This window comes from Syngnathus typhle, linkage group LG9 (genome assembly GCF_033458585.1).
Source record: "Syngnathus typhle isolate RoL2023-S1 ecotype Sweden linkage group LG9, RoL_Styp_1.0, whole genome shotgun sequence".
Lineage (NCBI taxonomy): Eukaryota > Metazoa > Chordata > Actinopteri > Syngnathiformes > Syngnathidae > Syngnathus > Syngnathus typhle.
In genome coordinates, this window is record NC_083746.1 from 6,802,661 (window position 1) to 6,830,287 (window position 27,627).

General features: G+C 42.4%; 4 protein-coding genes across 8 annotated transcripts; 2 read left to right on the forward strand and 2 right to left on the reverse strand.

Annotated features, from left to right (window-relative positions):
* Window positions 1-27: 27 nt before the first annotated feature.
* Window positions 28-5,298, reverse strand: gpr143 (G protein-coupled receptor 143). Its single transcript, XM_061287045.1, has 9 exons — window positions 5,043-5,298; window positions 4,140-4,249; window positions 3,973-4,067; window positions 3,564-3,656; window positions 3,290-3,399; window positions 3,097-3,205; window positions 2,904-3,021; window positions 2,426-2,681; window positions 28-652 (listed from the first exon to the last, which is right to left on the reverse strand). The coding sequence occupies exons 1-9, from the start codon at window positions 5,296-5,298 to the stop codon at window positions 549-551; spliced, it is 1,251 nt and encodes a 416-aa protein (XP_061143029.1). The 3' UTR covers window positions 28-548.
* Window positions 5,299-5,353: 55 nt separating this feature from the next.
* Window positions 5,354-17,257, forward strand: LOC133159732 (ankyrin repeat and SOCS box protein 9-like). Of its 4 annotated transcripts, XM_061287048.1 has the most exons (10): window positions 5,354-5,493; window positions 5,814-6,104; window positions 6,173-6,227; window positions 6,683-7,101; window positions 7,174-7,253; window positions 7,756-7,863; window positions 7,982-8,132; window positions 8,207-8,341; window positions 8,773-8,964; window positions 9,044-9,968. In XM_061287048.1, exons 4-10 carry the CDS (start codon window positions 7,035-7,037, stop codon window positions 9,169-9,171), a joined length of 861 nt encoding a protein of 286 aa, XP_061143032.1. In that variant the 5' UTR covers window positions 5,354-5,493; window positions 5,814-6,104; window positions 6,173-6,227; window positions 6,683-7,034; the 3' UTR covers window positions 9,172-9,968. The 4 variants fall into 4 exon arrangements, with proteins under 4 accessions (XP_061143032.1, XP_061143033.1, XP_061143030.1 ...); XM_061287049.1 differs by lacking the exon at window positions 9,044-9,968 and adding an exon at window positions 14,612-17,257 and having other exon boundaries at window positions 5,814-6,227; XM_061287046.1 differs by having other exon boundaries at window positions 5,814-6,227.
* On the reverse strand, window positions 11,499-22,279 carry mospd2 (motile sperm domain containing 2). 2 transcript variants are annotated; one of them, XM_061287037.1, is made up of 16 exons: window positions 22,104-22,279; window positions 21,951-22,008; window positions 21,272-21,427; window positions 20,701-20,787; window positions 20,441-20,595; window positions 19,309-19,369; window positions 19,185-19,223; window positions 18,975-19,099; window positions 18,610-18,813; window positions 15,541-15,638; window positions 13,760-13,853; window positions 13,201-13,297; window positions 12,829-12,949; window positions 12,654-12,747; window positions 12,495-12,536; window positions 11,499-11,915 (listed from the first exon to the last, which is right to left on the reverse strand). In XM_061287037.1, exons 1-16 carry the CDS (start codon window positions 22,134-22,136, stop codon window positions 11,763-11,765), a joined length of 1,617 nt encoding a protein of 538 aa, XP_061143021.1. In that variant the 5' UTR covers window positions 22,137-22,279; the 3' UTR covers window positions 11,499-11,762. The 2 variants fall into 2 exon arrangements, with proteins under 2 accessions (XP_061143021.1, XP_061143022.1); XM_061287038.1 differs by lacking the exon at window positions 12,495-12,536.
* Window positions 22,280-22,476: 197 nt separating this feature from the next.
* Window positions 22,477-27,341, forward strand: fancb (FA complementation group B). Its single transcript, XM_061287035.1, has 8 exons — window positions 22,477-23,523; window positions 23,751-23,906; window positions 24,131-24,220; window positions 24,329-24,457; window positions 24,775-24,947; window positions 25,366-25,796; window positions 26,119-26,359; window positions 26,533-27,341. The coding sequence occupies exons 1-8, from the start codon at window positions 22,651-22,653 to the stop codon at window positions 26,930-26,932; spliced, it is 2,493 nt and encodes an 830-aa protein (XP_061143019.1). The 5' UTR covers window positions 22,477-22,650; the 3' UTR covers window positions 26,933-27,341.
* The last annotated feature ends 286 nt before the right edge of the window (window positions 27,342-27,627 follow it).

Sequence of the window (27,627 nt, forward strand, 5' to 3'; positions counted from 1 at the left end):
ACAAATGGAAATGGTGAGTTCTCTGAATGGTTTGTGAAACTGATTCCTCCTTTATTTGGAAAAAATTAACATTTTTATTTGTAATAAAAAAATTAAAATTTAGTAAAAGGGTTAAGGAAATGGCAAGTCAGTCCGATGTTGAACAGAGTGCCATTTTGAGCAATCAAAAAACAACTGTTTCATGAAGCAAATTTGAAGCTTCATTTTCCCATCAACAATAAACGGCCTAGTCTCATTACACCTTGACCATGCCCTTGCACAACACACCTCAATCACTAGCAATGTAAGAAACATGTTTACTACTTTATAAGAATAAAAGCTAAAAAAAACACACAATTGGTAGAATACAGCCATGATGCTAAATAAAATAAAATAACTTATTGAGCAGAAAAGACTTAACTGTGAGTCGCCAAGCACAAACGTTTACCGTTCTCTAGGTCACTAGAAGCCACAAGTGAATGAGAAAATGTGTTACAGAGACGAAGGAGATCTACTGTTTTTTTGTTCTTTCTTTTTACCAGCTGTAGTTAAGTGCGATGTGACGTTGGCTAGTGCTTCCCTGACGTCCCCAAGGATTCCTCATCAGCATCTATATCGGCATAGTCTGGTAGCTCGCTGGATATGTGGATTTCAACTGTGCTAGATTCTGAACCTAGCGAGACAAAACAGGGGAGGGGGCACCGTATTACTTATTTGTTTTAAATGCATTTTTTTTTTGCAAATGCATCCTGGGAAATACCTTTTGCTAAATAAAAGACTAGGGTGGGAAATAAGGTGAGGTCATGACATTTTCTTTGAATGCATTGCATTGAATGCATTTGGCTAAAACAAAATGCCAAAATATTTCCCATCTTATAAATAAATGTGTACGCTAAATTGTCATTTGTGGCCCGTGTCATGCAGAAAAATTTGAAATCATCATGTGTGGATAATTCAAAAACCTCCAGACATGAGTGGAGAAAGATCATGCCAGTAAACGAACTACAAGTGAAACTGAGGTAAGTTAAAAACATGAAATGTTGCATGCTATAAATGTAGAATGTTTTTGGTAAAAACAAGGGGGTAAACACTGCTAAATCCAGCATTCCAGTCAATGACAATTCCATGAAAAACTGCATATGAATGCACAAAAAAAGAAAGGAAATTACAATCAAAATATTGCACAACATATCAGTAATGTCAGAATATAGTGGAAATATGTCCGCTGGTAGTAGTGGCCGTATTAGGATTAAGGATTAGGATTTCCATCTGTTTTATTTCTTAGAGCAGCCTCTGCCGGTATCGTACTTGTATTTTGTCAATAGAAAAAATACGGTATCAAACTTCTATTGACTAGTTACTAGATATTGACTTGACTGCAACTCCTATTTTGTGTGTGTTTGTATGCACATGTTTTTTGAGCAGTAAAATATAAAAACCAAATTCCCCCAACAGTTCAACTCAGACGTGCTAATTCCAACCTTCTGCCTTCCATTATTTCACATGGGCAAAAAAAAAAATGCATGGAAATGGGACCAAATTAATCAAATGAATTAGTTCAACACGTGCTGGTGTTCAGAATGGTGTCATTTAATTCGGCTTTGGTAATTGCTTCAACATGTCTTTTTCTGGAGCAGGACATCACGTTGGCTGTCCCAGTGACGATTTCAATGTCAAGCCAAACAATGTGAGGAACAGAGACACAACACAGGGGGCAAAAAGGTTCGTGACAATCTCGGGAAGATTCCACTGCATCAGATTGTAAATCTATTTTGCAAATGACTCACGAGTTTGAGACATATTGGGTGCTTTCACTGGACTGGACCGGAACTTAATGGAATCATCTGTGTTATATTATTCTGATTCATCATGAGCTGCTGGGATAACCATCACATGTCTCTGTCTTTTTTTTTTCCGTCCTAAGCAAAACAGGAAATGAAAAGCTAGATCCAAAGTGTGATGCAAGAGCAATCGTTTGCATCACACATTGTATTTTGTTTTGTGACCAACAAGGGATGTCAGAAAACTTTCAGGACTGGTGTCTCAAAGGAGTTATTTCTTCTTCCAACTAAAATCTGATGGACAAATACGCAACAAACAGTTTGACTTTTTCCCTTTAAGTTTGTCTTTTTTTTTCTTAAGGGAACCCTTGTCCAATTATGAGCACCCTAGGCATTACATGGTGAATAAGAAGCGAATCGATCCGTGGAAAGCAAACAATTATACAGGATGTGACGTGTACTCCAAGTTTTATTCTCATTATCTCCAGCAGAGGGCAGCAACAGTACCGGTAAATACAAAAACTTTATCACAGTGTGCAGAGTTCTGCATAAATAAAACCTCACATTTTAGGATGTTTCGCCAAGTACAATAAGCAGTCCATTCATCCGTCATCACCAGCCCTCATACATCGGCGAGCTATTGGCGGCGCCGCGAGGCCAATTACCTTCTGAGAGGACGCTGATGGCGTCGGACTGCGGCTGCCCGTTGCCGTTCATGTTTTTCTTGGCCTCCTGCACGTGGCTCTGGTAGAGCAGGGCCGTGCCCACCATGGAGTTGTGTCCCCCCGCATTGGCCACTGACGTGGAGGCTGACTCCCAGGCCAGCTCTCTCCTCCCCTGCGGGCTCAGGTCCACGTCGAAGCCCGTCCAGCCGTGGAAGGCCAATGTGTTGAGGAAGGCCTGCATGGGGTTCAAGATTCCCTGAGAATAAAAAGGACACACAGCAGTGAGGGTCTGCAGTATCAGGGCCATACCAACCTCATTTTTAGGTATCGGGTCTTGTGAAGGCTATTGATACCAGGCACCGATATTTAAGGCAAAAAGAAATTCAACAATATTTGTGGAAATCGTTATTCATAACAAATATGATTTAAAAAAAAAAAAAAAAAAACCCAAATGGTATTAGTGTGTTTTGAAATTTACCATGATGAACCATGTGATCAAGGTAGCATTTCTGGTATTCCTGAGGCTGCTGTCGTCGATGTTCCCCTGCATCTCCAGGTAGAAGAGAAGGCTCTCGTTGATAATGTTGGGACTCCAGCTGGAACATCACAACAATATGATTAGCACACATAGAATACTGAAAACTCTCTAATGAAGAAGACCAAAAACCTACCAAATAAAGAACACCAGCATAATTTTAAAGAAGCGTATCTTTATGGCGCTGGCTAGCCGCCGCTCATTTTCTGTGTAGATCCCTTGACGTCCTTTTAGCAACGATGTCACTGAATGAAGAATAGAAAAAGAATGCCTTTTTTTATATTTGTAAATTTGGGTCAGATAATTCTGATGTAGTCCAAAAAGCTGACCTGCAGATGTGGTCCGGTGGAAGAAGATTGGGTTGGCCACTAGGACTAAGAGCATGGGCGCATACGTGGTGACGTAGTGAGGGATGGCGTGCTGGAAGCCTTGTTCACAGCTGAACAAATAGGAAATACACAAAAAGTTGAATATCACGGCACACTAAAAAAAAAAAAAAGAACATGGACATGTCTCATTAATGGTAATAAAATGCATGGAGGTTAGCTTAGCATCGTGGAATTGATTCGCAAACATTGTGGAAGCTGAGCGTCAGGATCTTACTTTGAAATGGAAGGATAGTAGAGCATGGCTACACCCTCGATAAGAAGCAGCAAAGCCAGACCCCATGTGATCATGTGGTACAGGATAATGGTGCTGAGGGAGAAAGGGAACAAGTCATGGGACCACGTAACACATGCCGCAGCTCTTTGTCCTCGGCTCGGGTTTGATAATAAATCTCTTAACTAGTTCAAGTATGACTCCCTACTACGTACTAAGCAAGGAATTACATTCAGTCAAAAGAACTTTAAAAAGCCGGGGGGGGTGCTTCCAAACATTCCTGTAATTCTGCGTTTACACACAAATGACCACCAAGCACACTATTGTATTTGCACAATTTAGAATCGACTAAACACGTTCACTACATATCCTATAATTGACGGTTTCTTTTAAAAACAATTGTATGCTCCACCTGATTCCTGCAGACGTTTTGACCACCAGGAAGACGTCGATGGCGTAACAAAAAGTCCACCAGAACGAAGCGCTGTAGAACAACTGGATCCACATCTGCAAAGGTACAAGTGTGCCACCGAGCATCTTTAACCAACTGTGATTTTTTTTTTTGTGGAGACAACTTACTGCGCTGCCGATACAGAAGACGTCCGGCCAAGTTTCTGTACTGTTGGCCTCGGAGATCTGTTCCACCGTGTTGGGCAGGCCCACCCAAAGAGAGGACCTCAAAATGATGCCTGGAGAGGTAACGCAATGTTATTCACCAGCAATGAATTATGAAGTAACCTCAAACTGGTTCATTAGCCAAACTAATGTCAGTAATCAAATAGGAGCGAGTTCATGTGACATGTGCACATCAAGTTTCCTATAAAGGCATCTGGTTTTACTGACACTGTGCAATATCATCCATTTGAACAAATCAAATGCAGCACCTCAAATAGACTCAAATAGTCTTCTCATTTCCCCTTTACTGTCAAACTGAAGTTTACAGTAACACCATCAAAGCTTAAATTTGAACAAATAAATGTCATACTTCAAATTGATGACCATTAGTTTCACTACGAGTGATACATTCATTTGTTGCAATAGACACAACATTTGTGATGCTGGAATTTGCACAGAAAAATGAACGCCACATATCAAATAAATGCCCCCCTATTTTTGGTGACCAGTGTGGAAAGATTAGTTGGGTGAGGATCCACCTCAGCCACAACACAATAGGAATTAGCTGCATCAGAAACAAAATGAATGGATGGATGATGTATTTTTGTGGGTGGATAGATTGATGGATGGACACCAATTGCGCATATAATTCATACAACTGTACAAGATGGTTAAGTATCACATTATAACGAGAAATTTTAAAACAGTATTCATTGTAAGGGCTTCCCATTTTGAACTGCTTAGATGATGTAAGTGTACCTAATGTTGTGCATAACCATGACAGAAAACAACACTTTAGCAGACAAAGTACGTCACTCTAAGTGTTAGGAAAAAAAAGTTTGTATGATGCAAGCACGAAAAAGTCACCTGTGCATCCCAAAATGTCACACACGCTGATGATGAAGAGTATCCGTGATGAAGACGCGGGTCTGGGCAGCGGATACTGGCCGAGCCTCCTGTAGCCTTTTCTCTTGGGCAGAATCTGCAGCACGGTGAAAAGCACGCTGACGACCGCGCTGGCCGCTGTCACGATTCCGAACAAGAGCGGCTGGAAGGTGACCACCAGCTCGGTGGCCGCGTCCCGATTTGCGCAGCAGAACGTCTCCAGCCGCGGTGACGCCATGACGGAGTCGGCCCGGCTCGGCTAACTTCGAACCGACACGGGAAGGGAAAGGGGCAGGAAATCAAAGGAGTCCGCTTAGCCCAATTCTCGAAGTGATCACATGGTAGTGGGAGCGACATCATGTGCTTCCATTTAATCCCCCTGCAGTTGCGCTTCAACTATGAAAGCAGCAATGTGCATGCGGGGTGCAACGAGGTAACTTTTAATATAGATTATAATAATGATATATATTTACAGGTATTCACCAGAGAGACAGGTTTATATGCGACAAACTTTACACACACTTTTTCGTAGTTGTCGTTTTTGCGTGCATGCATATGTGCATGTCGTCATTGTTTTGATGGATACATTTAACAACTAAAAGTATCAACTTAGGGACAAAATTCCCCACATGAAATGTCTCGAGTGGCATGGCTGCGCGCTCAATAAATGTCCATAAAAAAAAGAAATAACAGTTGAATAAATAATGCAAATTTTGAAAACAAACGTGACATTTTCTTTCATTTTCACTGCAGGTCACAATGGGGACCCAGTGTCATTTTTGCGGACGATCGTTATTCAACAACAACAAACAACAACAACCAACAACAACAACCAACAACAACAACCAACAACAACCAACAACAACCAACAACAAACAACAAACAACAGCAGCAGCAGAGAACCAAAATCCACGGATGGACCGATAAGCCTTTCAACAAGAGGGCGCAGACACACAAACGGACACGGCGCTTGCTATTACTTGAATTTATTTTCGATCGTGACGTCGACCCTCCCCCCATTGACTGGCAAATGGACCCAAAATGGTAACGTTCAAGCCCAAAATAAGCACCAAGAAGGGCATGGATCGATGTGTTCTTTGTGTTTCTTACAGTGTTCCCGTTTTGTTGCAAGTTAAAAAGTCGAGAGCAGGTGAGCATCGGAAATGTGTAAGTAAAATTCCTTAATATTTAGTTTGAAATCAATTAATATTGCAGAATATAATTCCTTGCAATGATATAGAACTTTTTTAGTGATTGACATTGGTTCAAGGCTCCATCCCAGGGCCCCCATTATTTTTTAATTCTCGTAAAATTTAAACTAATGTATTGTAATATTTCTTTCTTTAAAATACAGAGGTTTGCTACAATTCCTTATATATATTTTTTAAATCAATTCATATTGCAGAATAGAATTCCTTGCAATGATATTTAACTTTTTTAGTGATTGACATTGGTTCAAGGCTCCATCCCAGGGCCCCCATTATTTTTTTAATTCTCGTAAAATTTAAACTAATGTAATATTTCTTCTTGTTCTCCTTGTCAATGGTGTCCTAATATGCCTTCCTCAAAACAATGAGTCATTTAACAAATCATTTTAATTGTTTTTTTTTTTGTATTTCCAGGCGTTTTAAAGGAAAAACAGATCACTACTACAGTTGGGTTCACCAGACTCCTCCCATTTGTCTCCTACTACACATTTTTGGTGTCAAATGTCGACGCAACTCCAACCTGCCCAGCCGCCTCCCTCTCATTCGTGGGACCTCCATTGGCTGCGACACACCCACACCACCGAAACCGCCTGCTTCCTGGCGTACAAATAGCTGCTCTGAACAGGAAATGACATCACAGCGCTTTTGTACGTCGAGAACCCAAAACAAAATATGAGAAGCAGATGTGTTTTAGGCGTGTTTTGAAAAGAAGGGTAAACTGGAGTGTGCAGAAGTGGTTTTAGTGCATGACTCATCGAGAAGAAGAATGTCAGGAGGCCATGAAGAGAGTCAAAGTGGAGCAAGTTTTTTCTTCTCCAATCCTCTGATGAGTGGTGAGTGAGACACAGGAGCTGACTGTGTTTTTACAAGCATGCGATGGGAATGTGTGTGTATTGTCTACACAGATGTTGAAGCAGACTGGAGTCCAATTCATGATGCTGCATCAAATGGTCGCATGCTGACATTACAAAGGCTCATTGCTCAGGTAACTCAGACTTCAAATAATTAATTTTCAGACTCACGGAGCTTATTAAACATCAACAGGGCTCATCAACTATTATACCAGCAGGCCTGCAGTTAGATCTTTCTCCTTTGTGCCAGCGTATTGTCTCTGTGATGCTTTGTGGCACTGTTGTGAGTGGCAGCCTTTTATGTATTATTATGAAAATACAAATTTCCTTAATTTTACAAAGAAGAATTTTCTTCATTCTAAAAGAATAAAGATATAATATTTAAAAAAAGTGTAATCTTATTTTAATTATGAGAAAAAAAGTTGCTATATGGCAAGAAATAGAATCCCAAAAAATCTGAGATTTATGAGAAGTGTTCACATTGAAAAAAGCAAGAAATTATTATGACAAAATAATTTACAAACCTTTTTGAAAATATCTCCAATCATTTGTAAAATGCCAATAATTTCATGACTATATTTGTAATTTCACAATAATAATTATTTTTTGTAACTGGTGTGTCGTGTCACTGAATAGGGCGCATGTGTGAACTTGAGCACGTTGGACCAGGTCTCCCCCCTCCATGGAGCATCTTTACAGGGCCATGCAGGCTGTGTGAAGCTGCTGCTTCAACATGGTGCTAATGTTAGTATAACATCAAATTTACAATGTGTGTGGTGCTGATTCAGCATATTCAGCATCCACAAACAGGTACAGTTCAGCTATTAGTCTTAATCTGAGTGGTTGCATTTTGTATTAAAAGGTAAACAGTTCGACGTTGGATGGACGAACAGCGCTGTCGGAAGCGTGCGGCCGGGGTCATGTGACCTGTGTGTCGCTGCTCCTTCGGCACAGAGCGAGGCCTCTGGGGAGCAGCGTATCCAACTCTCCAATGCACGTGGCCGCATCTAAAGGTGAGATGTTCCCACACAAGTATGGAGCGCCACAAATTTGACGTCTGTGTCTTATAACGATGATTTTCACACAGGTTACCCAGAATGCATTGAATCTCTCGCCCAGCACGGCGCTGACTTAGATCAGAACGTTCATCAGTCTGGCACCCCGCTCCATGTTGCCTGCTCCAGTCAGCAGCTGACTGCTGTGAAGAAATTGCTTGAACTTGGTAAACATCCTGATTGGCTAATTTGCTTAACTACGGCTGACAATGCATTAGTACCCTGTGACTAGCACTGAATAAAATTAAAATGTCTTGGCTATGACTTTATGTAAATCTGTATTTATGTGTGTGTATTAACACTAACCTAGTAAAAAAAGGGGACTCGTGATGGCGCTGTGGGGAACGCCTAAGCCAGTGGGTTTAGTCACCTTTTTCCTACTTTTTGTTTTTATATAACCATATTTTTGAAAATGAATTCTATTTTTCCATCTGGAGGGTTGCATTTTATTGTATATGGTTTTTAATCCATTTCATATTTTTTCTTATTATGAAAAGGTAAAACAGCATGGCACCTATTATGGTCACAAAACAAACTTTGGAAATGAATACCTCTCAGACAGAGTACATCTCACTAAGCCCTCTCTCTCTTCTTGAAGGTGCAAATGTAAACGTGGGCAGGTCCGGCGAGTCCCCCCTGCACATTGCCGCCCGCGCATCCAATCCAGAGATGGTGTCAGTTCTGCTGGAGCACGGGGCGGACACCTCCCTACAAAACCCGGAGGGCAAACGTCCTGTGGACTTGGCGGCCTCCAACAGCGCTGTGGAGAAGTTGCTCAGACAAAGTGCAGGTATTACTTTTGAAACTCCTGTGTGAATAAGAGTTAAGTCAAACTTATACTTACTCGTGGGGGGGTCGCCCGCCTCCAGAAGTCCCGAAGTTGATGCAGCTGTGCCGCCTCCACATCAGGACCACTTTAGGCAAACACAGGCTGCATTTCATCAATCACCTCCACCTGCCCACAGTACTCAAAAACTATCTGTTATGGAAAACTTAAGCATTTATTTTATATCCTGAATACAAGTTCCATGTATTAGTATTCTTTTTATCCTCATTAGCAAGACATTCCAGCTCATTAGTACTTACTTGTAACCCCTCACACCCGTTTTCCTCTGGAAAGGGCTTTCCATTTAATCTTCCCCGGCAAAGGGATGCGGCTGCATTTCTCTGCTTTTCCAACAGAGGGAGCGCTCGCATAATCCTTGAGTACAAACATGACTTTGAAAGGATGTTTAATTGAACTACAAAGTCACGTGAAGGTCAACGTCCTCCCCCAAATCTCCAGCATGTTGTATTCATGAGCTGGCAGACTTTTTCTCACTTTCATCTCATCTTGTTGATGCTCCAAATAGATTTTTTCCCTCTTCCCAACCAGGCTTTGTGTGAGGCTTTCAAGCTGAATTTATATGTTTTAGACAGGAGCATTTAAGAAGTGCTGTACTTTTATCAAAAACTGAATTTCATGATAAACTTTGATATCATTTTTTTAGACTTCAATGTCGGTTTAATTATTTTTTTTATCTGAACCGTCTCGTATCCCCCAAATAAAAAAAAAAATGACTGCAACATTTATTTCACATAGGATGATTGCCATGAGAATGAAGTCATAGCAGCATGGTGATATCATGATTAGAGAGGTTCTGGCCTTGTATAGTATTTGCCCTGGCCTTCCCGTTGAACTGTAATATAAAGAGAAAATATTGTATCATAATTTCATTAGGATAAAGTTCCAGAAATGTCCAGCAGAAAAAATAAAAAAGCTGAATTGAATACAAACTGCGCATTATCTATCCATTCGACTGTGTACTTTGTTTACATGTTATTTTCAACAAATTAATGATGAAACTATGTTTGTGTGGTATCAATTTAGGAAGACTCGTTTTTTTCTTGTGATTATGACAATCAAACCACATTCATTCATGCAGAAATGTAAGACATTTTGAAGGGTTCCTCTCACTATTCATTTCATCAACTCCATCCAGAACATCCTTCTACTTAAATGCACTACTCATTCATTTTGTATTGATCCCTACTCCCAATCTGGCTGAATGAGTACATTCTGAATGGCCGTAGGTCACGCTAACATTGAGGCAGCTTTGATTTGATGTAAAATCAATGTCATCAAGGGGCTTGTGGCTCCTAATGCTGCCAGCGGAGAGACGCAGCATAGAATTAATGACGGGCGAATCAATCACGGTGCCATGAATGTGTGGATAAAAGTCACATGGTTGTTTGCATTATTACATGCACCAAGTTGTTTTTTTTGTGGGTTGTCGTGGTCCAAATCAATCTCATTTAAAAAAATAAAAAAATAAATTGTAGTTGCTTTATATCCATATTTTATGCCCCCTCAAGAGTGTCCAAAGCAACAACAGATTCAGGTTTTCCATCTGATAAACGTTGCCAACAATTTGAAGTGCTCAAACTCAAAAGTAGGTTAGACCAGGCAGTCTCACAGGCCCCCACCAACAAACTTGTAGTAATCAACAGCATTAGCGTGCTCATTACAGCCGGAAATCATTCTACTCATCAGTGGAGCGTGTTTGGACATCACGTTGATAACCAAACCGGGGTGGGTTGCTCGTCACGTGGCGTCTTGATTGCTTGGTGTGGGATCTTGTTGCAGATAAGGCAGATTGTCAATAAGCTACAAGGGGCCCGCGCACCCTCGTCCATGCGCTTGCCGCTAATTACTTGTGTATTTTTAGCGGGTCGACGCTGGCTAATTAAAAGCAATGGAGACAGAGATCTCCCGCGGCTCTGGCTCTACCAAATTTTCAATTAGACACATGCTAAGATGGAGTTTTAAGGTGAAAACTGAAACAAAATACAGTGATGAGTAGTAACAAAATACAAATATTGCAATATTGCAGTCAAGTAGATTGTTTCAGTATCTGCACAGTCTGGTGGGTTCTGGCATGTGTGAAATGTGTGGTTGGTTGTACAGAGCTTCATTTCTGCCTCGACAGGAATTGGCATGGCCTGGTCTTAAAATTAATTTCACGCTTTAAATACGTATAAGTTTGACATCTCATGATGTTTCTGCAATTTTGGAAGTTAACTTTTATTACATTGGGTATAAATGTATTATTTGGGCACCATCTTGGCTTCAGGTATTCTCTAATAAAATTTAAATCCAATTCTCAAACTGTTCAACTTTCCTTTTCCTGCAAGCCAAACAGTAGTACCAACAGTTAAGAGGTTAACTATTGTGTATGCTGTATGTTTTTTCCCCACATACTATTTCATTTTTACTTAAGGAGTTCAATCGGTACTCCTACTTTCATCGTTTTATTTTAAGTATGTGACTTCTTTTGCCAAGGCTGCAAAGACTTGTGTTTATTTTCCTTATCTGCCATAGAGTCTCATATAAAATGTATTGTACATATGGTCACAAAAATCCTTTTTTTTTCCCCACCATATTTTTTGCAATAAATATCCTTTTCTGGCTTCACAAAATATCCTGCAAAATTGTTTAAAAAAGTCTTTGTTCTTTGTTGAGGGGCATCACAAAATGAGCCCGTCAATTTGGCGAAGGACGGTATTTTTAGGAGGGGGGGGGGGTTGTTCTTTGTAGACGTACAGTGGTCAAGATAGTTGCTGGGATGATGTCAACACGAAGACACAGTACAGATTGAGCACTAACAGAATCAGGACCAAGTAGACTAGAATCTTCTGGACCCACAAACACGTGTTGATGCTCTGCTGCAGCTGGGAGTTGGAGGTCATCAATCGCATCAGCTAGTGGGAGAAGAAAAACAGATTTAGGGCACTTGGCTTTTACACACAATACAGAAGAAGTTTTCAACGGAAGCAGCGCTAAACAGAGATAGATAGAGTAAAAGGTTACATGACCCTGGAAAAGATGATTTCCATTCACATAATTTCCTATTGGGAAAAATAACTGCAAAAAAAATTGAGAGATTATTATTGGGAAATCCTGAACCGAGTTTGGATGGCGTCACGCTCTGACCCAAAGACCCTTAACTGTATAAAAACAAGTAATGCCTGTTAGTAGAGCAAAAAGTTGGCGAGCATTTAGCTTAGCGTTGCATTGTGACAGAATTGTCATTGCCAAATTGTTTTGCATGTAGGTTAATTATAAGTGAGCTTATCAGAGCTTCCACTCTGGCCGGATATTGATGAGCAAAATCAATTTGTGAGATCTCCAAAAAGACGTTTGGAGGGAGTCAGCCACACTGTCTTGTTCTTCCGCACGCTAAGCTAAAGTCCAATGAGGGAAAATGGGGACCTGAAACTTTCAGCTTCTTTGCAGGAAAGCATAAAAAAAAAAAAAAACTTCAATCAGTCCATACTTACTAAGGTGTCATCCGGTGCCAGGGAGCCTATCTGTGCAACATGCTATGAAAATACAAACAGACATTGCACCGTGACCGTAGCCAGGAAGCAGACTTTAGCAACATATTAAAAGTATGCCTTGGCTCTCTTTATGTTGTACTAGTATATAGTTGTAATTACCGTCATGTTTATATCCTTGCTGCTTCCTACATCGCCCGCCCCCCACTGAGGGTTTGCTGCGGGTTTGACACTTTCCAGAACATGGCAGCGTAACCTTGAGAGAGAAAAAAAAAAAAAACCTCAAACGAGACCATCAAGGAAATCTCCAAACCAATAGTAGGACTACAAACAGTACCTGTGCTCCATGATTTTAGTCTTTTGTACTTCCTTCCAGAACTGCCCAAGTTCTTGAGATCCTACGTTGTCCATCTCAGCGGCCATCACCAGGAAGCGATCCTGGGGGGACGCCTGAGACCCTGGACAAAAAAAAAAATAATGAAAGCAAACCTTTTAAAGCGTGAGGATGCAGCGGATGTCTTTTCATGCCGCTTTGGGCCTGTCAGTCAAAACAAGACAAGCTTTTCTTGATGATGTCTGGCATCATGGGACTTGTCCTCACTTAAGCACAAGTCATGTTCACGAAACAGAAATGTCAGGCACTTTGGAGGGCCAACCCATGAGATTGTTTGGAAGCATTTAGTAAGATCCAGTAAACTTGGAACGGTACCTCCATATAGGGACACCACAATATCGATTGAGGCGCCGGGTTCACAGATGCTGCTGCTCGGCTTCACCCTGTACTTCTCTGGTGCTGTGGTCCGAACCTGTCGAGGAACAGCCAGCATTCTCATATTATATCACTGAATTGTTAGCGCCCCATTAGGAGGAAAAATAGCACTTTATAGTATTATGGTGTATAAAAACATACTTTGATAACGGCTTCAAAAACATTTTGTTGTATAATTCAACGGAACTTTCCCTTTCTGGTATATGCACCTTTCCCACTAGGAGGCAGTATAAACATATGCCTAACAAAATTGCAGTAAAGATTAACAGATTATAACTACTGAATTAAGGATTTTGGTTGCACCGTCCCGTCTACAATAAATACATAAGTAAAGTTCCGCTGTATTCAACTTTCAATACCGCACCACCACATTTAAGCACAGTGTTCTCGCTATATTTACGGTTTTCACTTTTGGCGGGTGGAACTCATCCTCTGTGATAATCGGGGGTTCACTGCAATTCGTTTTAGCTTGAATGATCTGCTAGAAGCATGCGCTCACCTTGAAGGCCAAAGGGTTTTTGGTCACATTGCTCAGGATAATGAGGCTTTTCTTCTCTGTGTCTCCGAAACCAAAACTGAGCTCTTCTGCAGGGCTGCAAGAGGAAAAGAAAAAAACCCTGTTGTCTGTCTGTTTTGGGACTCATTCTAGAGAGTTTAATCTAGGTCATGCTGACATACAACAAAGTAGAGCCCATTTAGCACTTTTATATTATGCCAGTATTGTTGTATTACCGCCATCATACGTTCATTTAATTGTATCGTCACAACAACATACATGTGCACACTCACTTGTTTTTTTCTTTGACTTTTAATGACCTTTTTCCAAACATAGGTGAAGCCTCATTGAGTTGAGAGAAGGTGAAAGGTGACCTCATTCGTAATTTTGCCAGAAGAGTGACAGTTGAGAATGTTACCTGTTAAGTTTAAGTTGCAAATCTAAACAAACTCGATTGCGCAATGAAAAGTGTCCGACCTTACAGGTTCTACGTTCATTTTTGTGGTTTGGGTAAGCAGTGATGTCATTTGTAACATTCTGCCCCATGGTCACATTCCACCAGCTCATTCAAACAGTGGCTCACTCTGCAGGTCATCTTCAGCTCTTCTAGACGCCCTTACAGGAATTACACAATTACCCGATAGAAGAAACAGGAAAGAGCTCATTTGGGAAAATCTGTAACGAGACGCCCACTCCGTCGTTATCTTATCAACCCACAAACAACGCTATAAAACACTTAGGGCACCTTGCAGCGGTGGGGGCAAATAGATTCTCTTCCTCTTATCAAGTTAGCTAATGGAGGAACTGCTGTGCGTTTTCATCTTTTTCATGTCCATGTGTGTTATTTGCCCACAGCACTCAAAGTGAATCTCAAAGTTGAGTGACGCTTGGGCGAAAGAGGCGATCAAAGAATCCCCGCCCTCTTCTCTCCGGGGGAAGCATTAAAAAGTAAGTAACACAGCTCGCAAACATTGAAGCATTTAAGGCTGGCTGCAATGTATTTATTGGCCAAATTCGTAGCCTTGAGCTGTCAATATCCTCACTTCAAAGCGGCTACGTACACGGAAACAGATCTTGACGGCAAGCTCTGACTAATACTTGCTCGTTTGTACCGATGCCTGGTATTGATACTCGCCCATCCCTAAAAAAATATTTTAATCAATATAAGCAACTTGTTTTTTTTTGTTGCAAGTAGCTTCTCTCGAGTGTGTTATTGCAGTGTCTTGCTTAGAGTGGCAGGAAGCGTAGACACTCACGACCAAGACAATTAATTATTTTACAAGGAAAAGATTTTGATCAAGCTGCTGCACGTATCTTATTGAGCCATTTCCTAGACTTTTGTTTGGGGAAGAAAAATCAAGCTTCATTGACAATTGCGAGATTACAGGAAGCATGTATTTCTTCTCCAATAGTAGCCAGGTGTGTGTTTACTAAATTGAAGAGGGGGACAAGTTAGGACGTCAAATTTTCTGACTGCAAGATGCCGTATGAAAGTGACAGTTCACAATTGCGACAATATCCTGCTTCATTGGGTTGAGTAGAACAGCAACAGATGGATGATTTTTTTTTTTCGGTTGCCTTGAACCAATAAATCCACTTAATAGCTTTCCACATAAATCTTCCGTCACTCCAGATTTTTCTTCCAAGCTTGAATTCTTTTTAGGTCAGCGTTGAACTTTAGAATGGTCCATACTACCATTTTTTCCCTCAAGATGTGTATATTTGTGGAAGACTATTTGATGAGATTGTGGTGGAAAAATGTGTTAACTGAGGGCCGTGAGTACCTGATGTCCAACAGGGTGCCTTTAAATGTGGTCACGGGTTTCCTGGCTCCTTTGATGCGGTTGTCAACCTTCTCGCTGGTGTCTTCCAGGAAATTCACCTGCAGAGAAAATGGACTCTTAATTAAAAAGGACACACGGAAAAGCAACAACCTTGTGGCATTGGTGAACTCTGGACTCAGCATGCCGTGACTGAAGGGGAATAATTGCATAATATAATTTTCTTGGAAACCCCCCTTGAAGGTCCCAAACTTGTACTCATTTAAAGCAAGCAAAGTTCAACAAGCAGCATGTCCATTCGAGAATGCAGAACTAAGATAACCCACAGACTTGTGACTTGGAAAAGGCCAAAGTGGAGCACATACGCACACTTTGGCCTAAATCATCCCACCGCAAGATCATGACGATGATGATTTTGACGATGTTTGCATAAAATGACGGAAAGAGAAAGCAGATGGGAGGTGGGGTTTGTTGGTCCTGGAGAGGGGAGGGGCGCGGTTATTGCGCTCACGTGGTTGGGATGCGTAAGCAAAGGTGAGCGGACTTTGCATGTGATGGGAAAGTGAGTGACTCATAGGGGAAGTGTGTGTGTGTGTGTGTGTGTGTGTGATTCGAGCAACATGCAAGCTTGAGATGACCACTTTCGCAAGAATGAAGACATTGAGATAAGCAGCTGCTAAGAATAAAACTCAATTTATTCGTCGTTATCATTTTTAAGAGCAAACTTGATACAGTCCAAGAATTAAAAAGTAGATTCAATGTTAACACATGCCTACGATAGTAAATCAATTTTACAGTCTAAAAATCAAAATACATCAGTATTAAGATGATTAAAGGCACTGCTATTACAGTATTTGTAAAACCGATAGAAATGTTTGTTCGGATCATAAAAAAAAGCTAATCATAATTAAGATTAACAATGGCAATGAATACAATGATTGGCATATTTTAATTGCTTGAAATGTTATCAGATGAATGAAGTGCAGTTAATGCGACTTGTGCGGTGGTCGTACATATTGAGGAGGAGAGAAAATCTGATTGGTGCTCGTCATCGTGTTGTTTGTAGGCTTTCTCTCCAAGGCACTTGGGTTGACTTGGTCTACTGTTTTAAAAACAGTAACTCATTTAGTGCTTTTACGGGGCATTTGAGTGTAAAAATATTGTGGCTGTCGTTGGGTAGGAGTGCTGGTTGGTGAGCGACAGGAGTGCATTTTGGCGATTGTGCAAGAAAAATAAAAAACAGGCTAACAATTCTGTAGCCTTCATAAAAACATAAAGGTATTCATGTTGTCGGTTCCTTGAAAGGTTGAAATGTAGAGGGTCAAATAGAAATCTCGCATCCGGGACGGACTCAAAAGTGAGCCCGCTCACATGAGCAGCCTGCGGAAATCTTGTGCAGTGTGAACGCCGTAAGTGGGTGCAGTATTCCTACGCTGCATCACCACCTCCAGCCCTTGTTTCAAAAAAGAGAAAGAGGCAATTAGCTTCCGAGTCATCGAGTATCGTGACGTCTGGATCCCACGCGATCTTGTCTGGAAGGGGGGACAGATGGTGGGCGAGAGCTTGCTCCATTAGGTAGGCTGGTCGGTATGTGAAAGCATAGGACAACCACTGCAGACGCTTTTTTTCCTCAATACTTCGACTTTCCACCAACAGTGTTGTAAAACTTCCTCTTGGTTACAATGAATGATTTGAATAGCAAGGGGAAATAAGCACCAGTGGCAAATTGACTTTCAGAGTTCAGGCTCATCGTGGAGTTGGACTTTGGATGTATTTTCAACAAGCTTTAAACTGGTCTTGGTTTTGTTGACCTGTTCCCAACCTGCTTTGGTTTTAGTCTTGACTCTGTCTCAACCAAAGTCTTAGTCTTGCCTTTGTCTCTCAAAGGGTTGATCTTAACTCAGTCTAAATATCTCAAAGTAATATTCTTGACTATATTTGTTGAAGTCTTAGTTTTAATTCTCAACCCCTCAAAGCTTTGGTTTTGACTTGGCCCATCAAGGTGTTGGTTCTTGAATCCATCTTAATGCTTTAAGATGTTTCTCGGCTTTGTCTCATGACCTGAACACTTTGGTCTTGCCACCTCAAAGTCTTGGTCTTAATCCTATGTCAACGCCTCAAAGTGTTTGTCCTAACTTTGACTCAAGCTCTCAAAATCGTGGTGTTGACTTTGTCAGCTGTTCTGCATGGTCAATGTGGTATTACTATACAATGAATTCTCTTATTCACGTGGAATTCAAAGCTTGTGGGTTTTGCTGTTTTCAGCGGTTACGTTTTCAGTTGAGTGCAAGTGGTGTTGGCGGCCAACAGGAATAGTACAAATGTAGGTCAAGCCATACTTGATGGGGCCCTCAACACGGAGGCGCATGAAATAACCCCAACTAGAACATCAAAAGGCCGTCTGATCGTGACAAACCTTCTGCCGGGCATTGATTTCATGCAGGCTTATTTTGCACACGGGGTAACCAAATAGATTGTGAGTGAGCTGCAACAACGGTAGAGTGAGAAAGAGTTGGACAGAAGATGTGGATGTGGGCCGTATTCCCTCTAGCAAGTGTCTTTAAAGGACGTCCAGTTATGTGGGCGGTCTTCCAGTATTACATCACACTTGACTTAGCCCATACAAGGACGGATGTGAGATGGCGACAGACACTTTGACATCATTGCAATTGAAGATGCTGAAAGTCACCTTCATGAGTGGGAGCTTCCAAATTTGAATATTGAAACAAGCTCCACAGAGAGTCTGTACACACTGTAATCCAGGACTTACGTTTTGAACGTATTAGAGAACAACAACGGTCTAGCATTTTTGTAATGAATCATTAAGATTAACTAATATACTGTATTTCATCAACTAGTGACCACGTCTGTTATAGTAGACGAGATACAGCCCATGAACAGCATTAATTCAACAGTTGTCATTCAACAGCTGAGCCCATTTGAACTTGGTTGCTAACCAAAACAACATCGCCTACCATGGCAGCCATTTTGTAAATCAGTTCTTATTGAGTAACCTTAACCCTAAACAGCTGCCATTTGTGGAAAGATGGTAGATGAAAGGGGGAGCGATACCTTTTTGGGCTTGGCCACAACCTCAGAGTTGAAGCTGGACTCGAGGCCATCTTTGCTCTCTGGCTCACTCTCTTTGCTCTCGAGCTCCTTGCTCTCGATCTCTTTGCTCTCAATCTCGTCCTCGCTAACGATGGGTCCGTTGTCGCTGATGGGCGTCTGGAAGTCGTCGTCGGGGAGAGGAGGGTAGCTGTACTTGAACAGGTCCTGAAATGGGCCCAGAGAGCATATGTCAACATGGGAGGGTGTTTTGAAGGCACACAGTCGATCAAGTATTTAATGAATATGTATCTACGCAAACTAATTTAGATACAATAGATAAAAATGATCACAGGAAGAAACTATATATATTTTGTCGCTCCACGTACATTTCCTCCCATGTGCGGCGGTAGGTACTCTGGGTCAATGTACGACTGGAGTTCAGATCGGGATGCAAATTTAAGCTTGCTGATGGCCTCTGGACCCAACCACGTTTTCACAATCTTCCACGCGGCTACATATGGGAGAGAGCAAGAAAGGCGGGTTTAGGGACCGGAACGAGATTTGAATGTCACTGACACGCTGGGGCTCACTCTTACCGTTCATGATCCAAGGCATCTCCACAATAATCATCATAGCTGAAATCACACAAGTAGTTGTTTTTAGCTCAATACAAAATAAATGCACGAGCGCAAAAATGTTTTGGCTCATTGTTTTACTTACAGAGCAACTTGGGATAATAAATTTTGAAGCAACTGACAACATACTTCACAAAGTCCATGTCCTGCAACAAAGTGATACTTTAAGCATCAGTACATTTCTATTTGGCATGATAAACATTCCTTTTGCATTGTTGGCAATGTTGCGCTATTAAGTCATGTGTGCACAGCTCGTGTATAATCAGAGAAAAGTCATTTGTGTGCCAAGAAAAACATTCTCAGTATTGTTGCATTAAAAATTACTTTGTTGTTCTAATAATAATAATAATGCGATTATTATTTTTCGTTTATTTTAGGTTTGTGTGGGGAATTTACCATTCATTTGTTAAATGTCAGACTTTTTCTCATGTTTTCAGAATGGGTATAAAATATAATTACTGTAGGTCTATGCTTTATTTAGAAACATAAATTATAGGCACTCTGTAGTTGGGATAACATACACCCCCCATTTTGGTGGACATTTTTGCAGAAAGACTGCTTCATATTTGTCTTCATCTTCTGACACCATAAAGAGGACGTGCATTTTATCGATTAATTACAAAAATAATTGGCGGAATAATAGACTTGGCTGTGAGCCCCAAGGAGTCCGTGATGGATATTCAGCGCAGCGTTTCACGCTGACTGCAATCATCACGACAAGGGATTTATCAATAGAGGCGACCTGAAGGGGCTCAAATAATTGGCAGGCGTCCTCATTGCCATGCAGTGGACGCTCGCGCGCTCCTCGGCCTTAACAAGATCATACCGAACAGCGGTACTCTGGCTCCCGCTGAGGCTTGGCTTCCCGACCAGATTTTCTAAACTCTTCATTTTGTATGCACGCTCTATAGCTGTTTTTCCCCCCCTCTCTTTCTCTTTCTATGCATCTCACTGGTTTAGGCCCGAAACTCGTTTGTACGCTGGAGAGCTGTGTGAGGGTGCTCACGTCTGTGACACGGCGCGTTCTAGGATTAGAAAGCCCCTTGAATTGACCAATGGGATTTAAAGGTTATTTTAATCTCCAAAGAGTAAAACCACTGAAGAGCGTCAGTCCCTGCGAGTGGAGCTGATGAGGACTTCACAGCATCTTAATGGCTCCACCCCCCCCCCCCCCCCCTAACATTCTGAATAAAATCTCGATGACAAAGAAAACTTACTATATTGGCCAGGCCAGACTCTGACATGTCAAAAACAACTGTCATGGGCATCCCAGGTTCTTTCTTGACATTTCGCTCCAGCCAGAAAGCCACGTACTTTTTCTTGTCAATGATTGTTTTTGCATCCTTCACATGCAGCTTTACCCTAAACCACACTGGGGAGATGTAAGCAGACATTCTCAGTGATTTGCATGTAATAGAATATCTTTATGTTATCCCAACAAAAGGGTGAAAGGAAACGGCTCAAGTGTCCTACATACAAAGCTTGTTGCCCTCTCTGTCGTATCCATGGAGGAACACCGCCCCGGTCTCAAACATCCACCTGGGAATGGAACTCTCCGAGAGATCTGAGGGAGAAAAACAAGCCTGTTAGATGATGATTTCACAAATGTGGCTCGTATTTGGGAAGCTCAACACGTCACCTGACCCTCAAACTGTGGCAAGGGTAATAACTAAAACAAGTCTGGCAAGTTGTCTTCATTACAATCACAAAGAACTATGATTGGATTTCAAGAGAAAATAACGCTCATTTAAGGACAAGATATCTGACCTCTGACACAGAGTTATAATCACATTCCCCTAAAACAACTGACTGAGAAATTTTATTTGCCGGATTAAAGACTACCCCAGAGCAAAGAAACCCCTCAGGGTATTTAGACAGTGAGGTTTGTTGTTAGAGGTGGACTATTCATGACGTTTAGCACACAATGGAACTCTTGTGTATGGGTGTCCGAGAAGAAGCAGGAAAGGCACTGTATCTGACAACTGACGTCAACAGCTCCATTGACAGGAAGAGTTGAAACCCACCCGACCCCGACCCGTTCCCCTCACCGTTCACGCCGTACTCTTTCCTCCAGTGGAAACTCTCATCAATCATTTTCAAGGCGTCGTCCACCACGTAAAGTCGCCACATCAGGTAGCCCTCCACCAGGGAGTTGTCCTTCTGTAGTCTGTCCACATCTCTTTGGTCATATTTGTCTGATGAATCTGACAATTAAATGGACATCTTTTTTAAACCACACATTATAATGATCTGGCTAAGAATGAACAAACATCAAATATGTAGCATACATTGATGTAGTGACATTGTACTGTAAGGAGATCGGAAAATTATGTACCTAGTGTATAACAAATTAATACATTTAGTGAAAGGCAAGACAATAAAATGCTCTTCCGCAACTAATTATGTTCTTCAGTTCAATATAGGGAAACAGTTAGTCTAAAGCACAGCGGACCTTTGAGTTTTAATAGTGTATTATGATCCTGTTGTGGTTAAACGATTTTAAGATCTAAGACTGTATTTGTGTTCAGAATTACATCCCAGCTAGTATAAATGTGGACGAAATAAAGTAAAAGTGTGTGTGGCTGGTTCTCTAGAGCTTATCTGGACCCTTCGTGATGATATCATCATGGCGTTGTGTCATGTTTACACAGTAGTTATTATAGTTAACATGTAATAGCTGGTTTGTAGGCATGTATAACCAAAAGTGAAACACCATCACTCGCTTACCTTTGAGGAATTCATTCTTAAATCTCTCTCTCGTCTGCTCAATTTTCTCCTCAATGTCCTGCCACAGGAGTTTATGGAAGTTTACACACACGTTCAAAAATAACAACAACATTGAATAATGCGATCCAGATTCACATTTTAATGTTGGAATACCTGATCTCCAAGGTTTTGTTCTGTTTCAGCCATGTCCAACTGTCACCGGCGCGTTTCCTTCCCTCTGACAGTTGCTGGCTAGCTCGTTCGCTACCTCGCTGCAGTTGGGGTGAATCACTGTAAAGTAAGAAACTGACTCCCGATCGAAGCCATTTTGGCTCAGATCGTTGGCCACTCCTCTCCGCTTTGTTGTTGTTTTACGACAGGACAAAGGGTGGAAGGAAGGCGGATGCAGTTCGAGATAAAGTGTTTTTTTATTAAAAAAAAAAAAAAAAAAGGCGTGAAAGCAATCGATTATGTGATCCGGACGTTTTTACCAGATCACGGAGGGTAAACCGGTTAGCCTAAGCCGGTGACCGCACCGTTGTTGACAAAACGAAACTCCCACAATGCGCTTTGCCTGACATGACGTACATTTCCGGGTTGGCGGGCCATTTCGAGTGACACGAACCCGATCGAAAATCAGTTTCACGCCTTTACAAGTGTAAACACTTTATTGTAAATTCAGTGATTACATCACAAATGCATCTAGTCGTTTAAAGGCACAATGAAGGGCGTCACTTCGAACCAACTCTCGTTCTGTGGTAAGATCATCACATTTGATCACGCCCTAAGTGACAACCGAGTGACAAGCGAGTTGACACTCCGTAGCTTTTCGTTCCAACCGGATCAAGAAGCGTTCCTGCAGACATCGCAAGGAGCGGCTGTCATTAGCCACAAAAACGCAGCACGCGTGGACGACGTCATAAGATCTAAAAGCGTCCTGTGTTTTCAGAGGAGAACCACCGCGCCGTGCGTCCTTGTGGCAAAAAAGAATAAAAAGGCGGACTTTTTTCTTTATAAACTTTTCACTGTGAGTGGCACAAACCAACTGGAGCCCTGCGTTGAGTTCTCACTCCCTTATAAGCCGAATGGGGACGTTTCCATCCTCCAGGGGCCCACTGTGCTATGGATGCATGCTGATGCTGTGTTTCATGCACCAAGTGATTCAGGAGGGGTCATACGGGTGCCCCTCCAACTGTCCCACTGTCTTATCGGTGAGCTCCCCCTGCATAAGAAACAAGTGTTCATACTGGGACAACAACAGTGCTCCTCTCAGCAGACTGTGGCCTATTTTCTTGGGAGCGGTCGCACCTTGGACGGCGCTGTGATTTTACCTCCCCCTTATATCAGCATCACTACGTGCATCTCTGTGCTGTCAGCCCAGCAAACAGACGACGTGCTGCGGTGCACTGTGGTTGCAGCCACTGCCAATCAGCAACTGGTTTATTTGGAGAACGGCGTGGTGGAAGACACTTGCGCACTCCCGTTTCAAAGACCTGAAGATATACAAGTGGTCAACACTGGAAGAAATGGAGTCATCTTTGTTGTATCTTTCGACCAGGGCCACGTGTGTGCAGTGTGGAAGGATACATTTGAAGTACGTATGAGCAGCATGTGACCTTATCCTAATTAGGGTGGCCAGTGAAAATGGATTCCTCCCACTTTCCAAAAACATCCCTGTTATATTCATGGAAGGCAAGATTCCAGCTCACTCGCCGCCCTAATGAGGACAAGTGCTTTAAAAAAAAAAAAAAAAAAAGACTGACGGCGAATCACATTGCCCATTTCTCAGCATTATCACACAGTTTGACTTTTCTTTTGCAGGTAACCGCCCAGTGGTCAGATGTTATCTCTGTGCACGTGGATGACTATCTTGGATGCGGTACCGAGCAAATATTGTTAATTTTTAAGGATGACTGTGTATCGGGGCAGCCGCTAGAACATTTCATCATTACTGACCTCTGCGGGATCTCTTTTTCTGTAAGGAAAAACAACTCAGTCAATGATACTTAATTTATAAAATGTCCTTTTTTTCAGTCCAGCAGGGTTGAATGATTTAAAAAATATATCTAATAGCAATTTGTGTGGCAGACATTGTGATTTTGATTTGATTCAGTTTTCTTCAAAGCACATGATTATAGTAATGCACCTCGTAATGTCACCTAACCTGATTTTTCAACAATAGCAAAATGTTGCAATTTTAGAGAGGCGAGCACAGTGGGCAAAGAGCAAACACCTCCCCTCTCCCGGAGAACCAAATCCTCACAATTCAAGCTTTGGAGTCCAGACTGCAGGTGACATCTAAAAATCACTGCAGAAGTTGCATGACCACATCACATTTTGTCAATCCTGACCCGAGTCTTTTGACTTCCTCTGTCATGTGACTGTCATCTGTCTCTCAGAGTGGACTGAGCGAGCTGCAAGAGCTTCAAGGAGAAGTGAAAGTAAAGGAGAGAGTTGTGCAGCAGTCGGTGCGCGCGCTCACTGATGCAGTCCACAATCGAGAGCCAAATCTCACTCGGCCTGAGCAGGTACAAGCGAATATTTATCTTATCTTCAATCAGTGAGGTTGGAATCCCTTTCAACGTCTCCACCCGAGGATTCACACCGACACTTGTCACTGATAAGTTGCATCTTACACAAAATGCAGCGTTTGTGATGAAGTAATAAACAAAGTAAATGCCACCAAGTTCTGTAGAGCACCACTTGAGCAACATTTCTTGCTTAAACACAAGGGTCACCATTTCTGAACCGTATTTGTCTTCGGTTGACATCCAAACTCCAAACCGCCATTGCTTGTCAGGGCTGTCACACACTTGCCATTAGTCATTATCGTCTTTCTTTCCAGGAAGGCCTTGTCGGTCTTTTGGAAAGTGATGACGAGTCAAAGGAAGAGGCCGCCGATGACAAGACCCAAGTCATGCCGGCGGTGCCCCGCAGACCTCAAGTTGACAGGCTGTGGCATCGCGTCGTCGACGGACGAGTAGTCGTGGGAGTGATACTTGCCGCCGACAGCTTAGTGTAATTTGATTTTGTTGTTGGAGAGCTGTTCATTTGAATGTATTGATTATTAAGACTTCATTTTTGTTGAATGACAACACACTGTTAACAAGCAGAGTGTAATTCTTACTTGTTGATTCCCTGCAGCCTTAGGTGAATTTGAGCCAAATGCTGGTTGTTGCCATGGCAACACTTTTTATTTTTTATTTCTTCCTCGTCTGCAATAACCTGACTTTTGTGGGAGCAATCTGCTATCTCCCACCACCTGTTCCAGCACATGTAGAGAAAAACTATTGCCTCAGGAGTCATTGCAATTTCTGATGTATTCTCACCATCTGGAATATTGTTATTAATCACCAACTTGTGTTTCTACACACACATCTGTGCTACTGTCCCTGTGATGTCAGGCCTCCTTAGCGCTGTGCTATTTTTGTTGCAGATCAGCGGTCGGTGCGAGCTTATCCATCTTGACAGAGGCGGGCCACGGCTCCACGCCCGCAGTCATCCAAACCCAAAGTCGAGCGTTGTGGCTCCCTGCGCTCGGCCCTTCACCCTCGGCCGCCGCCTCCTCCTCCTCCTCGGCCGCCACCTTCCCAGAGCCAGCAGCCAAAAGAAGCAAGCGGCACGACGCGGTCGGCCCGAATGATCTCAACACGGCCAGACTCGCCGTGACTGCCGTGACCAGGCTGGCGCCTCTGCTGAACTCTGCCTGTGTCAAGTGCAATGTCATGCTCCATTACGCTCCGAGACAAGAAGCTTCAGTCCTCGCCGGCATACCGGCACTGACTGTCCTGCATTGTGGTCAAGTCACTCTAGACATCCACGCAGACTTCAAATTACAGCTGTTGAGCAACCCTGAGCTTAAAACAGGTGAAATTCACACATAAAAGGAAACAGCACATTTATAGAGTCATTTATTTCAAACTTATTTAGAGTTTATTTATAGAGTAAGGTTTAGGTGCTATGTGAAAAGTAGTAGTGACACGTTGACTTTCAGTGTCTTGTTCAATTGCAAGCCTTTCTGGTAGTTTTGGGACTTTATTTTCAGAAAATTATTATTTTTCCAAATAGATACTTTGGCTTTATTCTTGTTAAATGACTCATGGAATCATGACTTATTATGCTGTGACTATTTTTCTATAATTCCACATAGAATTGCGTGTTGACCCTGGTCTTTTTTATATTTCCCCAGACGAGGCTCAGGAGGACTTGCTGAGTCTGTTGGCAGTGCTCGATCACCGCGTCTTCCGCATAGACTCTCCCGATGATAGCTTGGGCGATGTTGACGGCTGGCTGCAGCGGAGAGTGGGCTGTAAGAAGGTAGAAGTGAGCCCTCAGCATCGACTGTTCGCTTCTCAAGGACTCTCTTCTGTTTCGCTGCTGTGCTGGCGTCGCATCAGTCCTTTCCAGGGGGAACTGGCAGTCCACTCGAGGTGAGAAGGATGCATTTGCACTGCCAAAAGCAAAACACTCAGGCATCTTTTGAACACTTGTGTCTTCTACCGATTTGTTTCATAAAACAAGCAGTGCAGCAACACATGTAGACAAACAATGAAACAGGCATACGAGTCAATGGCTTATAATGGGCTCGGTTGCTCTTTGGTAGTCACTTGCAGATGCTCCAGCATCTGGACGTCCTGCTAGGTTATCTCCCGGCATCCTCCTCCATCCAGCCCATCTGTGGCTCAAGAAGAGAGGGGTCATCTGAGATGCTGGCTTTGGCTTTGGAGAAGGAAGTGACGTCACTACGGGAGTTTGTGTCACCGTTGCTGTGTGGGGAGCAAGAAGATGAGGAGAGTATGTCGGAGTCCGTAGAGACCCTCGAGCCAGGCGCGCCGGAAGGCCTCCAGAAGTGTCGACTCGCCTGGCAACAGGACGTGGAGAGGCGTATGCAGAATTTAAACAGACGATTGGATGTAAGTAGGTATCGCAAGTTTATTCAAGAGTTGACTGTTGCCCAGCTTGATGGGGATTTAGCAGCCCTCATGGAGACTCAGATGAAATAATGTGATTACTCCTGGAAGAAAAAAAATAAATTATTTGGCCTGCAAGAGCAAAGTGATGCTGACTTGCTTGCATTCTTATGTCGCACTTGAGCATATTTCCACTTGATCACCTCCGAGGTGGCGTCGCTTCACTCTGCTGCGCTGTGCTCGTCTTAATCCTCCAGACTTTGTGTCCTCACACTATTTGTTGATGCTCTCAAGTTTCACCCCAAAGTGAGAAATGTCGAGGGAGGGAGGTGGGATCGCACAAAAGAAAGCTTTTACTGGTTCTTCCACCTCACGGTTCACTTGTTTCCTTCCCGGGACATGATGCAATTTCTCATATGATGCTTCTGTGAAAAAGTCACAATTGCACAACATGTCTGACAGATCGACCTGACCAGAAGTCATAAACTGACCAGAGGGGACTTATACTGTATATGTCTGTATTTTCTCCGCCCAAGCCTCGTCACACTATTTTTTTTTTCCCCTCGGATGAAGTGCTCTGCATGGCTGCAGTCAGTACAGGTGCTACTTCATTTTCAACCAGTTGGTGACTTGAAGAAGTAGAACAAGAAATGACTGAGAGGTTGTATTTGCATTTTGCCCTGATAGGCAGGCTTCAGCTCTCTGCAACCCTGAACAAAACTAGCTCAGTGATAAATGGATTCCCATCCGAAGAATGAATAATTTGCCCGTTGTTAAATGAATTAAGC

Bases quoted from the DNA above. Each gene is read 5' to 3' on its own strand.
- LOC133159732 (XM_061287046.1), top strand. From the start codon at position 7,035: ATGTCAGGAGGCCATGAAGAGAGTCAAAGTGGAGCAAGTTTTTTCTTC. The intron at 7,864-7,981 runs GTTAGTATAACA...TTGTATTAAAAG, and splicing joins TGCTTCAACATGGTGCTAAT to GTAAACAGTTCGACGTTGGA. The intron at 8,133-8,206 runs GTGAGATGTTCC...ATTTTCACACAG, and splicing joins GCACGTGGCCGCATCTAAAG to GTTACCCAGAATGCATTGAA.
- gpr143 (XM_061287045.1), bottom strand. From the start codon at position 5,298: ATGGCGTCACCGCGGCTGGAGACGTTCTGCTGCGCAAATCGGGACGCG. The intron at 3,206-3,289 runs GTCAGCTTTTTG...TTCTTCATTCAG, and splicing joins CCACCGGACCACATCTGCAG to TGACATCGTTGCTAAAAGGA. The intron at 653-2,425 runs GTAATTGGCCTC...TTGTCTCGCTAG, and splicing joins CATCAGCGTCCTCTCAGAAG to GTTCAGAATCTAGCACAGTT.
- fancb (XM_061287035.1), top strand. From the start codon at position 22,651: ATGAAGGGCGTCACTTCGAACCAACTCTCGTTCTGTGGTAAGATCATC. The intron at 24,948-25,365 runs GTAATTTGATTT...TTTTTGTTGCAG, and splicing joins CTTGCCGCCGACAGCTTAGT to ATCAGCGGTCGGTGCGAGCT. The intron at 26,360-26,532 runs GTGAGAAGGATG...GCTCTTTGGTAG, and splicing joins GAACTGGCAGTCCACTCGAG to TCACTTGCAGATGCTCCAGC.
- mospd2 (XM_061287037.1), bottom strand. From the start codon at position 22,136: ATGGCTGAAACAGAACAAAACCTTGGAGATCAG. The intron at 20,788-21,271 runs GTGAGGGGAACG...TTTCTCCCTCAG, and splicing joins GAAAGAGTACGGCGTGAACG to ATCTCTCGGAGAGTTCCATT. The intron at 19,370-20,440 runs GTAAGTTTTCTT...ACTTTGTTGCAG, and splicing joins AGTCTGGCCTGGCCAATATA to GACATGGACTTTGTGAAGTA.